The sequence below is a fragment of the Mastigoproctus giganteus genome, chromosome 14 (genome assembly GCF_048544385.1).
Source record: "Mastigoproctus giganteus isolate SK-2022 chromosome 14, ASM4854438v1, whole genome shotgun sequence".
Taxonomy (NCBI): Eukaryota; Metazoa; Arthropoda; class Arachnida; order Uropygi; family Thelyphonidae; genus Mastigoproctus; species Mastigoproctus giganteus.
This window is the reverse complement of record NC_143588.1, coordinates 40,802,651-40,818,420: the sequence shown is the minus strand read 5'-3', so window position 1 is coordinate 40,818,420 and position 15,770 is coordinate 40,802,651. Positions and strand designations below refer to the sequence as shown.

At 36.0% G+C, this 15,770-nt stretch overlaps 1 protein-coding gene across 2 annotated transcripts in view; it reads left to right on the top strand.

Annotated features, from left to right (window-relative positions):
* Nucleotides 1-15,770, top strand: part of LOC150075080 (metal cation symporter ZIP14-like) — a 142,546-nt gene that overhangs the window by 82,079 nt on the left and 44,697 nt on the right. For both annotated transcript variants that reach the window (XM_090388686.1, XM_090388685.1), the window contains exon 7: nt 5,572-5,741. In XM_090388686.1, coding sequence (XP_090244812.1) covers nt 5,572-5,741 — 170 coding nt within the window. The remainder of the gene's footprint in view (nt 1-5,571; nt 5,742-15,770) is intronic.

Genomic DNA, 15,770 nt, shown 5'->3' with positions numbered 1-15,770 from the left:
TAGCACCCTTGTATTCAGGGGTGGTCCTCACTGACTGGAGACATGCAAATGTATCCAAAATTTGAAAGGGGATCAAAGCATAACACAAGTAATTAAACACCTGGTAGTTTAACTTCTGTTCCAGGGGTAATAAGGGAGTTGCTGTTAAAAGAAGTAATGCAAGATCAATCATCTAGACAAGGCTGCAATTATACTTAAAATACAGCATGGGTTTGGTAAATCTTATTTGACCAATCTGATTGGTTACTACAATGTGGTCACTGAGGAACTGGATGCAAAAAATAATTTTATCATTTACTTGAATTTCAGGAAAGCTTTTGATACTGTTGCACATAAGATTGCTGTAGAAATTGGAACAGTGGGGTATTAAGGACACAACTTGCTGCTATGGATAAAAGGATGGTCGAGTGGGAGAAGACTGTTAATCAATGCACCTTGCTCTTCATGGACTGTCATTAGTGGAAACCCCCAGGGTTTGGTGTTGGTGCCCATTGTTTTCTATATTTATCAATGATATTGATGAAGGCATATTAGGCTTGATGTCTAATTTTGCAGTTGATATGAAGGTTGGCAGGGTGGTTAATGACTGTATCCTACTGCAATAGGATCTAGAAAAGTTGGAGTGATGAGCTGAGAAATGGCAATTGAAGTTTAACATTGATAAATGCAAAGTACTGCTTATGGATTGCAGTAACCCCACAGTAACGTGCCAGATGTTTGGTACTACACTCAGGGTAGTGGAAAATGAGAAAGACCTGGGGTAATTGTGCAGTCAGGTATGAGGTTCTCTGAGCAATTCAGACAGGCTGCCAGGACAACTCATGGGATTTTGTCAATGATATACAGGAATTTTGCTAGCAGGAATAAGGGGGTGATTATTCCATTGTATAAAGAAATAATCAGGCCACATCTTGAGTACTGTATACAGGTTTCAAGGCCTCATTTTAGATAGGATGTGTTGCTGCTGGAAAGGGTACAGAGAAGGGCAACGAGATTGGAGTAGATACAAAGGGGTGCTCTTACCAAGAAATCAGTTCTGCAAATTCTAGTGTCTAGAGACTAAGCACCTGCAAGGTGATGTTTTTAAAGCTTTGAATGAATTGAGCAAGTTCAATGCTGATGGTATTCCTCTTGCTAAGACCATACACATGAGGGGACACAAATTGAAAGTGAAGAACGACTGTTGCAGAATAGATGTGTGGAAGTTTGTCTTTAGCAAACTGGTGATTTATTGACAGAACAAACTTCCATCTGTTGTTCTAGAAGTTGATAATTTGTCTAATTCTTTCTTGAATTTATTTAAACTATTGGAGGGAATGAATAGGTGTGGTTTTGGTTTTTTTTTTTTTTTTTGGCTGATGCTATATAAGCTTGCTTTCTTACATAATTTGCCACTGCTAATACTGATAATGCAATATATTGCCAGTTGATCAACACTGTTGGAATCCATATTGGTTGTCCTTGGTCAGACACAAAGTTTAGAGATAGTTAGTTGATGGATTTCTCCATTACTTAGGAGAGTAGATGTAATTGCAGTAAGGTGATGATTGGATGGGAGAGATTTGTCACCCTTGTTGAGGTCTAGCTTGAAATTATTAAATTTCTAAGCAGAAGGAAAAATACCAGTGGAATAAAAAAAAAAGTGATGCAAAACAGGAGAGGCACAGATAAGAGGACCTGGACTTTTCTTAAAATCTAGATTAATTAGAATTCTTAACATTTTTGATCAGAAGATCACAGGTGGCATTCAGTGGAGTGTATTGGGTATGACAAGAGGTAATTTACCAAGATTGTTGATACAAAAGTTAGAATAAAAACAAGATGCAGCTTTGTCTTTGGTTGAGGATGCAATAAAACCATCGGGTTATAACAGAGGTGAAAGTAAAGAGACAATTTGTGGCCAGTGTCTGTCAAGCGACAAGAATATTCTTTCTGCCATTTGAACGAGAAGCAAGTTTTATATTTTTAGGCTATTCAAAATAAAAAATTTAATTGTTATGAGCTTTACTGTAGGCAAAAATGAAGGTAGTGATTTGGGTACAACCCAATTGCAATATGCTACATTCTTATCTTTAAGAGCCTTAGTGCATTTATTAGAAAAGTTTAAATAAAGGATGAGATTTTAGGGTGGATCGTAGAATAAAGGATTGCATTTCTACAAGAAAAATTTCACTGGCATGGTCTGATCAAACATTGGGAAAGAACAGAAATAGTACAGCTTAATCCCTTTTCATATTCTAATGAGAGAAAGGATAGGGGAGATGGATGTAATCTGAGTTGCTTGGAGACCCACTAACATTGACCATATACTCTGAAAGGATGTTGGTAAGAAAAACATTGTGTTGGGTGTGTGGCTAGATTGTCTGAGGTTCTGGTAGATAAATGAACATGCTGTGGTTTGTAACTGCAAAAGCCTTAGCATCTCAACCAGCTGCATCTGCATAACTAAGAAACTGAAGTTAGCTGGAGTTGTCAATATTAAAAGCACCAAGAAAACTAACTCATTGTTAGGAAAGTTAGACTGGAGAAAGTAGAGGTTCAAAGAAAAGAAGTCTAGAGGTTTGAGTGATTAGTGGAGTTAAGAAAATAGACAACAGGTGAATTTGACAGAATGGGATAGAGATTAAGCCACAAGAGATCAAAAAGAGAGGTTGCCAAATTAGGAAGTCTCTTGACAAGGAAAATCAGATTGACTATATGCACAAGTACAACCTTTGAAGCAAAGGTAATCTGAAGTCAGCTGGAGTTGTCAATATTAAAAGCCAAATTAATTAGTGGTTGAAATAATCAACAATTGATCATCATAAAAAAGTGGGGTTTGGCAAATTGCAGGTGGAAATAGAGATTGCTAAGGTTGGAATGAGACTATTTGTGAAATGAATGAAGAAAAATTTGGGAGGTGGGAGATTTAGATCTTTTTGCAATTTTTGAATGTTTTTTTGCCATGATACCGATCATAATCTCAAAACGCATCATACAATGATGCAAGGGATGGAGGATGTTGGTGGAGCTTTGCTCTGAAGTTTGGAGTTTGAATAAGACATACAATGGAGGTAGTCTATAAGCTGCTTGCATACAGAGTGTCTCCAGTACCTGTTAGAGTAGAGGCAGTGAAATGATAAATTCATTGGTTATTTGACTATGATGCATTCAGTAGATAAGTGTGTGGGGTATATGAATTTACTGAAATATTTTGGATATGTTGCATACACACACACAGCAAGAATATAACCAACTCCTTGACATAACATGCATTGACAATGCTGCTTGCACATGGGCTGCCTTGAGTATGTGGCAGAGTAGAAGCAATGAAATTACAAGTTGATCTGGAAACCTCTTAGAGAGCTAATAACAGGGTTTTGTCCAATAAAGGCATAGCAGCCAGACTGAGAACCTTTAGAGCTGTTCTCTCATTGACAAATATTAGATCTTGTCATAATGCTCATTGTAACCTCAAAAGACATTCATGTTGGTGGAATTTTCTCTGGAGAATAAACATGTTTTGCCATGTCAAGCCTCCAGTAAGCAAAAGTAGTAAAATCAAATTATAGGGACTTTTAGAAGAATATTTATATCAATTTATATAGAAGGAATTCAGCTGAATGATACCTCCATGGTGACTAGTTTCATTATTCTAATATATTTTGTACATAGCTAAATATTTTAAGGGGCACTCTCCAACATGCATGAATGCTATTCTAAAGTAAGTTGTATTTGGACAATGTTGATAACTGCACAAAAAAGAAATAAAGGGGTTATGAAGTTCTACCAAAGACTGCAAACTTTGATGGCTGGAAAGGTAATAGTGGTAATGTTTTGGGATTCCAAAGGCATAGTGATGGTAGACTATATTCCAAAATCTCAAACTGTAATAGGAATATGCAATGCTAACATGTTTCAATAATAAAAAGATTCTGTGAAGCCTAAAAAAAAGTCTTCTCTGACCTATGTGGCTGTCCTGCACTATAAACAAATCTTTTTAGAAGAAAAGAAGCTGACAGATCTTTCACCAAGGCAGTGTGCCTGCTTGCAAATCAGCATTTGCAATAACAGGAATGCATTGGTTTAGGTACAAATTGCTTTCATGCTCTTTAGTCATAAGAGCTGGGCCTGTCAGACTTGTTTTCTCAAACTTAAATTTTTTTTTTCTTTTGCTTGGACAAAAATTCAATGCAAATCTAAGAGGTTATACCAGTCATGGAAGAATATTTTTTCCAGGCTTTTACCGAATCATTCTACAGGAGTGGAATAATTGCATTGCTGGAACAGGAGTGTGCAGCTCCAATGAGACTATACCAGGAAAATAATATATTAATTGGTGAGTCCACTGCTTCATAGTGTAGGTATGAGCTTTTTGATGCCCTCCTCGCCAGATCAACTTTTCAGAATATGATGTTAAAGAAATTAAGGGTAATGTGAAAAAAGTTAGTAGGATGAACTTTTTTCTTTTTAACTAATAATACACTTTCTGCAGAATGGACATACAAAACTAGGCTAAAACACATTTATTGCAATTTTCATGGTGATTAACCATTACTTTGGAGCAACAGGTTAATCACCTATTACAGCATTTAATCTTTGGCATTGATGGCATCCTTCTGCAACATAGCACTTAAACTGAGATCATTCAATTAATTGCCAAATGCATACTCATCCATTTCACAATTTATTTTATAGTTGACTGTTGAAAAAGTTAATATAGTAAATTGCCTGACACTACAACTTTCCATATTTCCTTTAATCTGCATGCTTTTTGTGGTGCCTCTGCTATTGCTGTTTGATAAAAGGTTTAATAGCAACCTGCTTAGGATAATCTGTGCTGCTATAAAGATCTGTATAAATTCTTCTTTTCAATGGGATAAATGGATGTCAATGTTCAGAAGCCTTATAATTTATTGCTAGTGTGGGAATTATTTATGTAATAAACTTAAGTTTTCTTTCTCAATAGCTCTACTCTTGCCTCCAAGGTTGACTTGGTGCATTATAGCCTTAGATGCTAATGCACCATAAAACTCTAAAACAAACTTGCCTCCAAGGAGGGACTTTTTATATTTGAATTCTTGAATTGTATTTTAGTTTTTGATTAAAAAAAAAAAAAAAAGTTAATTCCTTGGGTACTTAAGACACAAGTGGGTGTAGATTTCAGAGTTGTTTATTCATTTATTGTGTTATTATTCATTTATGAAGAAATACTAAAGTATTTCAATATTTCTTAAATGCATTAAATGAAAAGCAATTGTTTCAGTGAAATTTTTACTAATGAAGCTTATAGCTATAAATGAATAATTATTAAACTTAATATTATCACCTATTTGATAGTATATAATTGATTTGTATAATATTTGATAGTATAAGTGAGTGTTCAACTGTATTAATTTGATGCAGTGCTGATATTACATATCAGCACTGCATCAATTTTTCGTATTTTAGTTAATATTATCAATCAGTGAACATTCAAAACAGGATGGTATATGAAAATGTTTTTGTGACTTGATTCTCGATTTGTTGAATGAGGTAAATTAATTTATAGCAATACATGATAAACTTTATCCTCAATTTTTTCTTCTCTAGTATATGGTTACAGTACCCTTTCAGTCTTCATAATCAGTTTGTGTTCGCTTGCTGGAGTCCTCTTAGTACCATTTATTGCAAAAACAGCTTATGAATATATTATGATGTGCTTTATTGGATTATCCTTTGGAACAATGACAGGAGATGCTTTACTTCATCTTATTCCACAAGTAAGGATTTTGTGGATTGTTTTGAGAATACTAATTTCAATTTAAAAAATCTCTACATTAGTGAAAAAAATTAAATGATATATTTAAGTGCCTAAATACTGGTTATCCAATAGAAATTTTATTCTGATATATAGATTTGTAGTCTACAGAAAGACTAACTACTAAACAATTTTAAAAACTATCACCTTAAAGACTGCACTCAGCTTAAGTCCCACAATTTCATCTACAAAATGCAAGCCTCCACTTTTTCATATCTGAAACATAGCGAGCGCACACACACACACACACACAGTGCTTTTTTTTTAAAAAAAATAGGTGCTGATACTCATTCTTTGCTATGAGGAAAAATTTAAAATTAAAAAGGATATGAAAAGTACTCTAAAATTTTTTTCCTTATATTGTTACTTTAGTAGTAATGTTTTTGGATTAAGAACAACAAATTTAGTATATTAACAGTTTATTAGGCATAAATTTATTATTCAAGTATATAAACAAAAAAAAAAAAATAAATAAATAAATAAATCGGTCAACTACTCAATGCTGGGCACTCCAGATGAAAGGGTCCGTAGTCACGAATGGTCGTTAGTGTAGCATCTCAAATAGAGCTTTATGGTAACTGAAAAAAGTATCCTGGCTTGGCCTAAAACCAAGGAACTAATGAAAATGTTGTCTGTTAGTGTTTCCAGTTGTGAATGACAAGGATGGGAGAAGCGACTCAGACTTCTAGAGAAGCAATTAAACTCTTGGGGAGAAGCCACTGGCAGGTGAGGGCCATGCAAGGCTCTGCGCAGGTGCCTACCCACCACCAGCGCCTCAACACTGGCTCTGAGTACCTCCTTGCCGGGACAACTCCGGCTTTGAAAATTTTTAAAAAATACTTTTCGTCTTAAAACTTATAAATGACCTTTATAGAATTATTAACTAACTATTTAACAACCTTTTTGTCATCAAAAGGAAACTTACTAAGTACAAAGAAATTTGCTGTCGAAGTGCAATAATTTTTTTTATTAATTTTAACATAAAAACAATTGGAATAGTTTAGTTTTCCCTTGACAAGAATCAAATAACACATAGCTAATGTGATTTTTAAATTTTTAGCTCCATTAGCAACGGAAATAGGGAAGGTACATGAAAATTACTCAGATTTTCTTGTCTGGCGCTGCCATTTTTAATTTTTAAAATATTTTAAAATTATATTTTAAACCTACTCGTTGAGCTCTTTCCAATGGGGTATAATAAGCTATAGGTTGTCGACAACATTTTACCCTGCCATTCCTCAGACAAATTTTTGTCAACAACGATCAATATGGCATTATGTTGACCCCCATGATGTACAAACCCATGCAAAATTTCGAGTCAATAGGTTGAGTGGTTCCAGAGATACAATGCTGCGACGGACGGACAGACAGACAACCGAGTGACATAAGGTTCTTTCATTAGACTTCAGACCCTAAAAATAATAAGTAAAAATAAATAACATAAGTAAAATTAATTTCATAAAGTTTTTGTAGATTATTCCAAATTTTTGTTAAGTTCTCATCTGACACCCTGTGGCGACTTCTTCTTTTCTTCCTCTTTGTGTGTCGGTTGTTGAATGACGTTTCCAAAGCAGCCACAAATCGACATATTTCGCTGGAAGCGGGTCAGCGGGAGCCTGCAAATATAAGAAACAGTAGTGAAGAAACTATTTTTGTCATCAACAAAGCTCTTGTTGGGCTGGTGATAAGATTCATTTGTGAAAATCCTTGTTAATATTTACTCGATGAAATTGGTATCGTACTCAGAGCGTCCATCAAATGCAATTAGGTATTCCTGAAATCCACGAATTGTATCTCTTTCATTTAACTGTAACCTAAATTGACAATTTTCTAAATTCATTTTCATCAAATGGCAACAATTCTTGTTTAGAAGGTTTAAACCTTCGTTGTCTTCTTTTTCCTTCTCTGGTCATCAATGTTGTCATTATTTCCTAAGTTTGAATTTTCTTTTTTTTTTTTTTTTTTTTTTGAAACTGTCCAAAATGTTAGCGATATTCAGGTACTGTGATCATGTAAACAGAGATAGGGAAAATTTATGGGAAAATGTTGATAACGCACATCCGCAAAAGAACAGATGATTATTTTTCGGGGTAAAAGAAAATATCTCTCTCTCTCTCTCTCTCTCTCCCCCCCCTCCCTCCCCTAATTCTCGAACGGGGCACTTACAATTGATTCACAGCGGTGTACAACCTACGGCCTGCCTGGAAAGTCAAATAAATCAGCATAAAGAAATCTAACTTTGAATTTTTTTTTTTTTTTTTAATATGGCCCCAGTACGGGAAAATTTTGAACACCACTGCAGTAGAAGGTGGACTAGAGCCCATTGGAAATACCCCTTGATCTGCTCATTGTTGATCAGTGCAGATTCTCCATATGTTGGACAGGTAGTCGGATAGGTTTTACCAGATACCACTAAGTTGCAGAATGGTAATCACTTTAGCTCTCTTAATTTGCACAGCAGCACTAATTGCCTGAAGGCCAGAAATGCAAACAGTGCATACAGAGTTAATTCTCTTCTAATCTGTTTGCTATATGAAAACTTTCTTCGCTCAATGGAAACTATTTTAAACGTTACTTCCAAGGGGAATTCAAAATAATTCACTATAAAAGTTAAACAGAGGTCTGACTGAGTAATTTAGAATTATGAAAATGGTTCTACAGTTTTATGTAGAAAATATCTTAACAATAGACAGTGAAAAATGCAAATTTAGTTAAATAATTTTAAGCCTATTTGAATAGTATGTAAACATGTGAAAAAAAAATTATGGAATATTACAAATTTCGAAGTGCATTGCATCCAAATGTCACTGTTAATAAAGGTGCTGGTATGCCATACCATTGCATACCATTCCAAAAAAGCACTGTGTATATATCTCATCACAAGATATTGTGGAATTCAATATAGAAAATCTCATAAGATAGCCATAATATATGGAGGATTGTTTTTTATGCCAATTTCATTTTAAATTATATCTACATTAAGGCTAAAATGACTTTATTGAATTACTCAAAATAAATAAAAGATGAATCTAACTGCACTATAACTGAATGACATTACAACTATTTTTATTTATATATATATATATATATATATATATATATAATCTTTTTTTTTTTTAACAATTTTATATTTAGCAACTATTCAACGTGGTGAAAGTCACAAAATTTATATACATTTACATACAAATAGTAGCATGGTGAGAATTTTTTTCCTAATGATTTATACATATTAGCTAATGTGACTGACTAAAACTAATTGATTCTGATGGTAATTCTATTCACAGAGTGAATCCTTATGCATAGAATTGTGCCAGGCTGCATTTTGAAAAAAAATTAACCATTTTCTCAGAAATGGGTGTTTCTGAATAATTTCAAAAATGACTACCGTTTGTTTCCACATATTAGGTTTCTTCAAAAATCACAAAAGAAAATTTGATTTTTTGCATTTTTATTAATTTTGGCAGAATTTGTACACTATAAAAATATAACAAAATGCTACTTTTGTCAGATGCTACTTGTATTTGAATAAATTTTAAAATGCTACTTGTATTTGAATAAATTTTAATGTTAAAAACGCTATTAAACAAACACTTGCCTCTCATTTTAAAAAGTGATCTACAATGGGTCAAATTTTCATTTCTTTGATTTTCTTGCAGATTCTTCTACTTTACATTTCCTCTTTGGCATCCACCAATACCAGGGGAGGTTGACTCCCCTGGTACCTTATCTCCAATCCTTTAATGTCCTGGTAAAACCTCTCTCCCTGTTCTCACTACTACTACTTCCTAGATTTTTTGGGAAGATGTGGATGTGTAAAAAAAACCAAAAAAACCTTGACACTCATATTGCAGCCCAGTTTCTTGAAGTTTGTCAAAATAATTTTACTAATCCATGGAAATCCATGCCTGTTTTTCTTTTATTTATTCCCCTCAAAATCTCAGTCCCTCATTAGTTTGCAAATTTGAAGTCCAACAAAAATACCTTGTTTTAGCTTCTCTTGGGTGATTGATGACTGTTTCATCAAACCCAGTTTGATGTGCAAGGGTGGAAGGAGGGCAGTTTTGGGGTCTACCAGTAGTTTATGAACTATGTTCTTTGATCCAGGCAACAAACTGCTGCTCTTTGGCTAGACCTTGATGCTGCAGTGCTTACTCCCTGCCAGACTATCCCACTCACACAAAAAAAAAAGGTATTTTTTTTTGTAGCCAGATTGTTGTCCAAGAAAGATGCCTATCATTTTAAAATCAGCACATGGTCTGATTTTAAACCATGGTCAACCATGGTCTTCATGTTTAATATTTGTCAACTTCAAGTTCCCATATGTTTCTTTGAAATGCAGTGAGTGAGCTACTGAAATTAACCCATATTTATTTCCACTGTGTAGGATTGTAAATAATGGTTCATTCATATTACTGCAAAAAATCGTAGAATAATCCTCAGAAAAGTAGGAAACCAGTTCTCACTAGTTCTCATCCCCTATATCTGTACCATGAGAAAAATGTCCCCGTTGCTAGAACATTTTTTGACTTAAGTCTGGAACTAAGAGTTCTGCAGATTTCTTTGGTAAATTTAAATCTCACCAGATCATGTAGTTCTCAGTGAAAACAGTTGAGGGTTGGACTTGACATTTGTCAAATTATTTTGACAAACTTCAAGAAACTGGGCTGCAATATCAAGGTTTTTTTTTACACATCCACATCTTTCCAAAAAATCTAGGAAGTAGTAGCAGTAGTGAGAACAGGGAGAGAGGTTTTACCAGGACATTAAAGGATTGGAGATAAGGTACCACGGGAGTCAACCTCCCTGGTATTGGTGGATGCCAAAGAGGAACTGTAAAGTAGAAGAATCTGCAAGAAAATCAAAAGAAATGAAAATTTGGCCCATCATAGATCACTTTTTAAAATGAGAGGCAAGTGTTTGTTTAATAGGATTTTCAACATTAATTTGTTCAAGTGAAAGTCTGACAAAAGTAGCATTTTGTTATATTTTTAGTGTACAAATTCTGCCAAAATTAATAAAAATGCAAAAAATCATTTTCTTTAGTGATATTTGAAGAAACCTAATATGTGGAAACAAACAGAAGTCATTTTTGAAATTGAAATTATTCAGAAACACACCCATTTCTGAGAAAAGGTTAATTTTGCATTTTTTCAAAATGCAGCCATGCACAAGGATTCACTCATGTGCATAGAATTACCATCAGAATCAATTAGTTTTAGTCAGTCACATTAGCTAATAATATGTATAAATCGTTAGGAAAAAATTCTCATCATGCTACTATTTTACGTAAATATATATAAATGCCTTTCACTACATTGGGCCCAGAGTGCCAAGCGATCTATCTAGTGCGATTTTCTAGCGTTTTTCCCAGGGTGAGTACTAGTGCTTTAATAATCCCTTCACTGCTCGCAACGTTACTGCTTCCCTTGCTGAGCAACGTTACTGTTATCGCTAGCAACGTACTGCTCACCTCTTCTGCTGATCGCTTAGTTACTGGTTGGCACCGCTCCTGCCTCCACGTGGCAGGGTTGGTAGTCTGGGAGAAGGAATTCTCTCTTCCAGGGCTAAAAGGAGCAGCGATGGATTGTGATGTATATCCACTGCTAGAGCTCATGGGCTCCAGACCTGTCAACTCTGATTCAGAGCATGACTTGAAACATCTGAAGAGACAGCGGACTGAAAAACAGAATGCAGATATGCCAGCATTTCTAATAATGCACTCATTATCCACACAAGCTGTCGGCAAGTTATCGCCACTTCTAATACAGAAATGCTTAGAATCGGTTGTTGGATCTCCTAAAATGGTGAAGAGTCTCCAATCTGGAGACCTAATTGAAGCTTCCAAGCCATTCAGAAAAATTGTTAAAATTGACAACTTTTAACAGCATTACAGTGTTAGTTACGCCACATAACACTCTGAACACCTCTAAAGGCATCATCAGCAAATGGGACTTACTGTCTCTGAACAAGAAATAATACAAGAGCTTAGTGAACAAAAAGTGACTCGTGCACGGAGAATCATGACTAAAAAAGATGGCATCCTACTACCAACCAGGTCCATCATTTTAACATTCAGTACTGACTCTTCCGTCTTCTGTTAAAGCAGGTTACCTAAATTGCAAGATTCGTCCTTACATCCCAAACCCCATTCACTGCTTTAAATGTCAGAAGTACGGTCATTCTCAAACAGCATGCCGAGGCGATGCTGTGTGTCCTCTTTATGGTTCCAAGGAGCATTCTCAAGAAGACTGTACAGCTCCCACTCCTATTTGTCCACACTGTAAGGAAAACCACCCTGCATTTTCTAAAGCATGTGACCTTTGGAAAGCAGGCAAAAAAATCCAGAAATATAAAGTTGAATATAAAGTGACTTACCCTGAAGCAAGAAAGCAAGTGCTACTAACCATGCCTAGCCGATCATACGCATCTGTCACCAGAACCAGCCACTCAGCTGCAACTCAAACAGATGTGTCCATAGAACCGAGCATTTCCTTTGCCACCTGGGCCAAAACTGTGTTATCATGCAATCAAAAACCTACAGTCAACAAAACCAGCAATATGCCGATCAGCATCCCAACTGATGCTATCTCAACCTTGCCCGAAACAACAAAATCAACTACCGTTGAAAATCAGAAAGAGGTGAGGACATGAAATAGCAACATGGAAATGTTGTTCAATCAGAGGATGACGACACAGTACTAGAGTTACATGCTAGTGATATCGTGGATACAGGACACCCAATCATTTCCCAGAAATGAAAAACCAAAACCAAGCAGACAGAAACCTTCTCAGAAAAAAGTCAGATCAATCTTCCTCAAACAAATCCAACCAATGAATAAATTCCTACAATGGAACTGTAGAGGATTACGCAGTAATATAGATGAACTCAATGATTTACTCACTCAAACTAATGCAGTAGGTGTGTGCTTACAAGAAACATTTATCACCACACATTTCTGTCAAATTCAAAAATTATACTATGTTTAGGCGAGACAGGCTTTCTAACTCTCCTGCTCGTGGTGGGGTAGCTATACTTGTGAAATCTACAATTCCCTCAAGACATCTCCAACTACAAACCTCCTTAGAAGTTGTAGCAGTCTGGATAGCAATGGGAATATCGTTATCACTTGCATCCATCTATATATCAAATTATCCTTGCTCCCAGACTGAACTGGACAGTCTTATTACACAGCTTCCACCTCCCGTCTGTTTACTTGGTGATTTCAATGGTCACCATCCATTGTGGGGATCCTCCACCATGGATAGTAGAGGGAAATTAATCGAAACATTCCTGGATAACCATAACCTGACGCTTTTAAATTCTGGCTCTCCAACTCATGTCCAATTACCTGCTGGTTCTACATCTGCCATAGACCTATCCATCTGCTCAGCATCTTTTTCCAAGCATGGAATGGTTAGTGCTAAATGATCCATTCCACAGTGACCATTTCCTTATCACCAGTTCAATTCAAACAGGTCATGTCATACCCTAAAGGCTATACTTCTTGGAACTTCCAAAAAGCAGACTGAAAACCTATTCCAGTTGTGTTATACTTGAAAAGCAATATGAACAGCAACAGAATCTTGATGATGTAACTGACCACATTACCAGCCACGTATTATCTGCAGCAGAAATTTCCATTCTAAAATCTAACCAGCGCAAGAGTGTATACCAAAATCAGTGGTGGAATGAAGAATGCTCCAAAGCAAAGCTTGATAAAAACAGAGCTTGGAACCACTTTCGTAAATTCCCAACTACCGGCAACTTAATTGTTTACAAAAAACTCAGAGCTAAAGCGAGAAAAATTAGAAAAAAAGCAAAACATGAATCCTGGATCAACTTCGCCTCATCCATTAACATTAACGAAAATACTGACACTCTAATTATTTGGAAAAAAATACAAGCACTCAATGGGAAATTTCTACCGCTGCAGTCATCAATAATACAATGGAATGGGCAGAAATTATCTTCCCCTACTGATATTGCAAATGCGCTATCAGAGTCTTTTTATAAAATTTCTGCCTCATCCTCTTATGTGACATCCTTTCAATGCATTAAAGCTAATGAAGAACGTCAAAAATTGAATTTTCAAACTAGACTCTCACTTCCTTGTAACCAGCCTTTTACTCTAGTTGAGCTCAAGGAATGATTAAGCAAATTGTCAAATGGTGCAGCAGGACCAGATGGTATTCACTACAGTATGTTGCAACATCTATGTGAAGCTGACCTTGGCATATTATTACTATTCTATAACCATATCTTTTCAGAAAATACATATCCTCTGTCCTGGCAGCATTCCTGTATCTGTGCTATTCCAAAACCAGGCAAAGATCCCACTCTAGTCCAGAACTACAGGCCGATATCATTAACAAGCTGTTTAGGCAAAATATTTGAAAGGATGGTGCATAAGAGGATCACTTGGTTTCTAGATTCTCAGAATCTTCTTTCTGATCACCAATATGGCTTCCGTAAAAACAGATCTACCCTAGATTTGCTTGTAAAACTTGAATGCAACATACGAAATGCCTTCGTCATGAAACAGCACCTAGTGATGCTCAACCTAGATATTCACAAAGCATTTGATACCACCTGGCATCATGGCATTATTAAAGATATGCATCAGTTGGGGCTGAGAGGTTATCTTCCTCAAATCATCCAGAACTTTTTAAAATTACGCACCTTTCAAGTCCAATATCAAAATGTGCTGTCAGCATCTCACATTCAAGAAGAGGGTGTCCCGCAGGGTTCAATACAGAGTGCTACCCTATTTGCAATTTGAGTCAACAAAATATTGGAAGATCTTCCAAAAACCATTCAAATTTATATGTATGCAGATGACCTCACTATATCCTGCCAATCACAAAGTATGAATACTATCGAAAGACAGTTGCAAATTGCTCTATTCGAAATAGAAACCTGGACCTTATGCAATGGATATCGTCTTGCCGAACAGAAATCCACCACTACTCACTTCTGCAAACTACGATCACTTCATCCTGATCCTGAGCTAAAGATCAATAACATGCCAATACCTATTACTCACACTGTCCGTTTTCTTGGCCTGGTGCTAGATAGGAAACTAAACTTTCAAGCACATGTGACCTACCTTTGGACCATCTGCTTGAAGAAATTGAATATCCTCCAGTGTGTCATCTTTGTCATGGGGCGCTGATCGACATACCCTGATCCATCTTTATCGAGCTCTCATCAGGTCCCGTTTAGACTATGGCTCCCCAGTGTCTCTGCTAGGAAAACTATTTTACAGCGATTGAACACGATCCAGCACAGTGCTCTGAGAGTTTCTCTAGGGGCTTTCAGAACCTCCCCAGTTCAGAGCCTTTACATTGAAGACCACGAGCCTCCCTTACATCTTCGGAGGAAAACATTGCTTTTGATGTATGCTGCAAAAATCTGCAGTCTTCCCTCTTACCTGAATTGGAGATGTCTGTATAATACCGAATGAGAGTCATTTTTCAACAGTAAACCAAATGAAAACAAACCTGCTGCACTTAGACTTAAAGAACTAACTCAATTGTGGAATATAGAAATTGGCAATATATATCAGGACATGACACCGCCTGATCCACCGTGGACAAATATCCCTGCAATTTATGATGACTATTTCCAACAGTGGGGAAAGAACACCTTGTTTCCCTTCAATATTGCACAGTTACATGAAACTCATTCTGCTTCTAATTCACAGGCCTGTGAGGTCTATACAGATGGATCAAAAACTGAGACCCAACAAAGTAGGCGCTGCAGCAATCTTCCTGTCATTCACCACTTCTGTCTCATTACCTGTAGAATGCAGTATCTTCACTGCTGAACTTTATGTTATTAACTAGGCTCTAGATCACATTACTCGAATTCTAATTTTGTCTGCCATAATATACACTGACTCGCTCAGTGCTGTCTCTGCCATAAATAGTAATACTACCTCCTCTCACCCTGTTATCAAACAAATCCATTCTAAATTACTTGTATGCAATG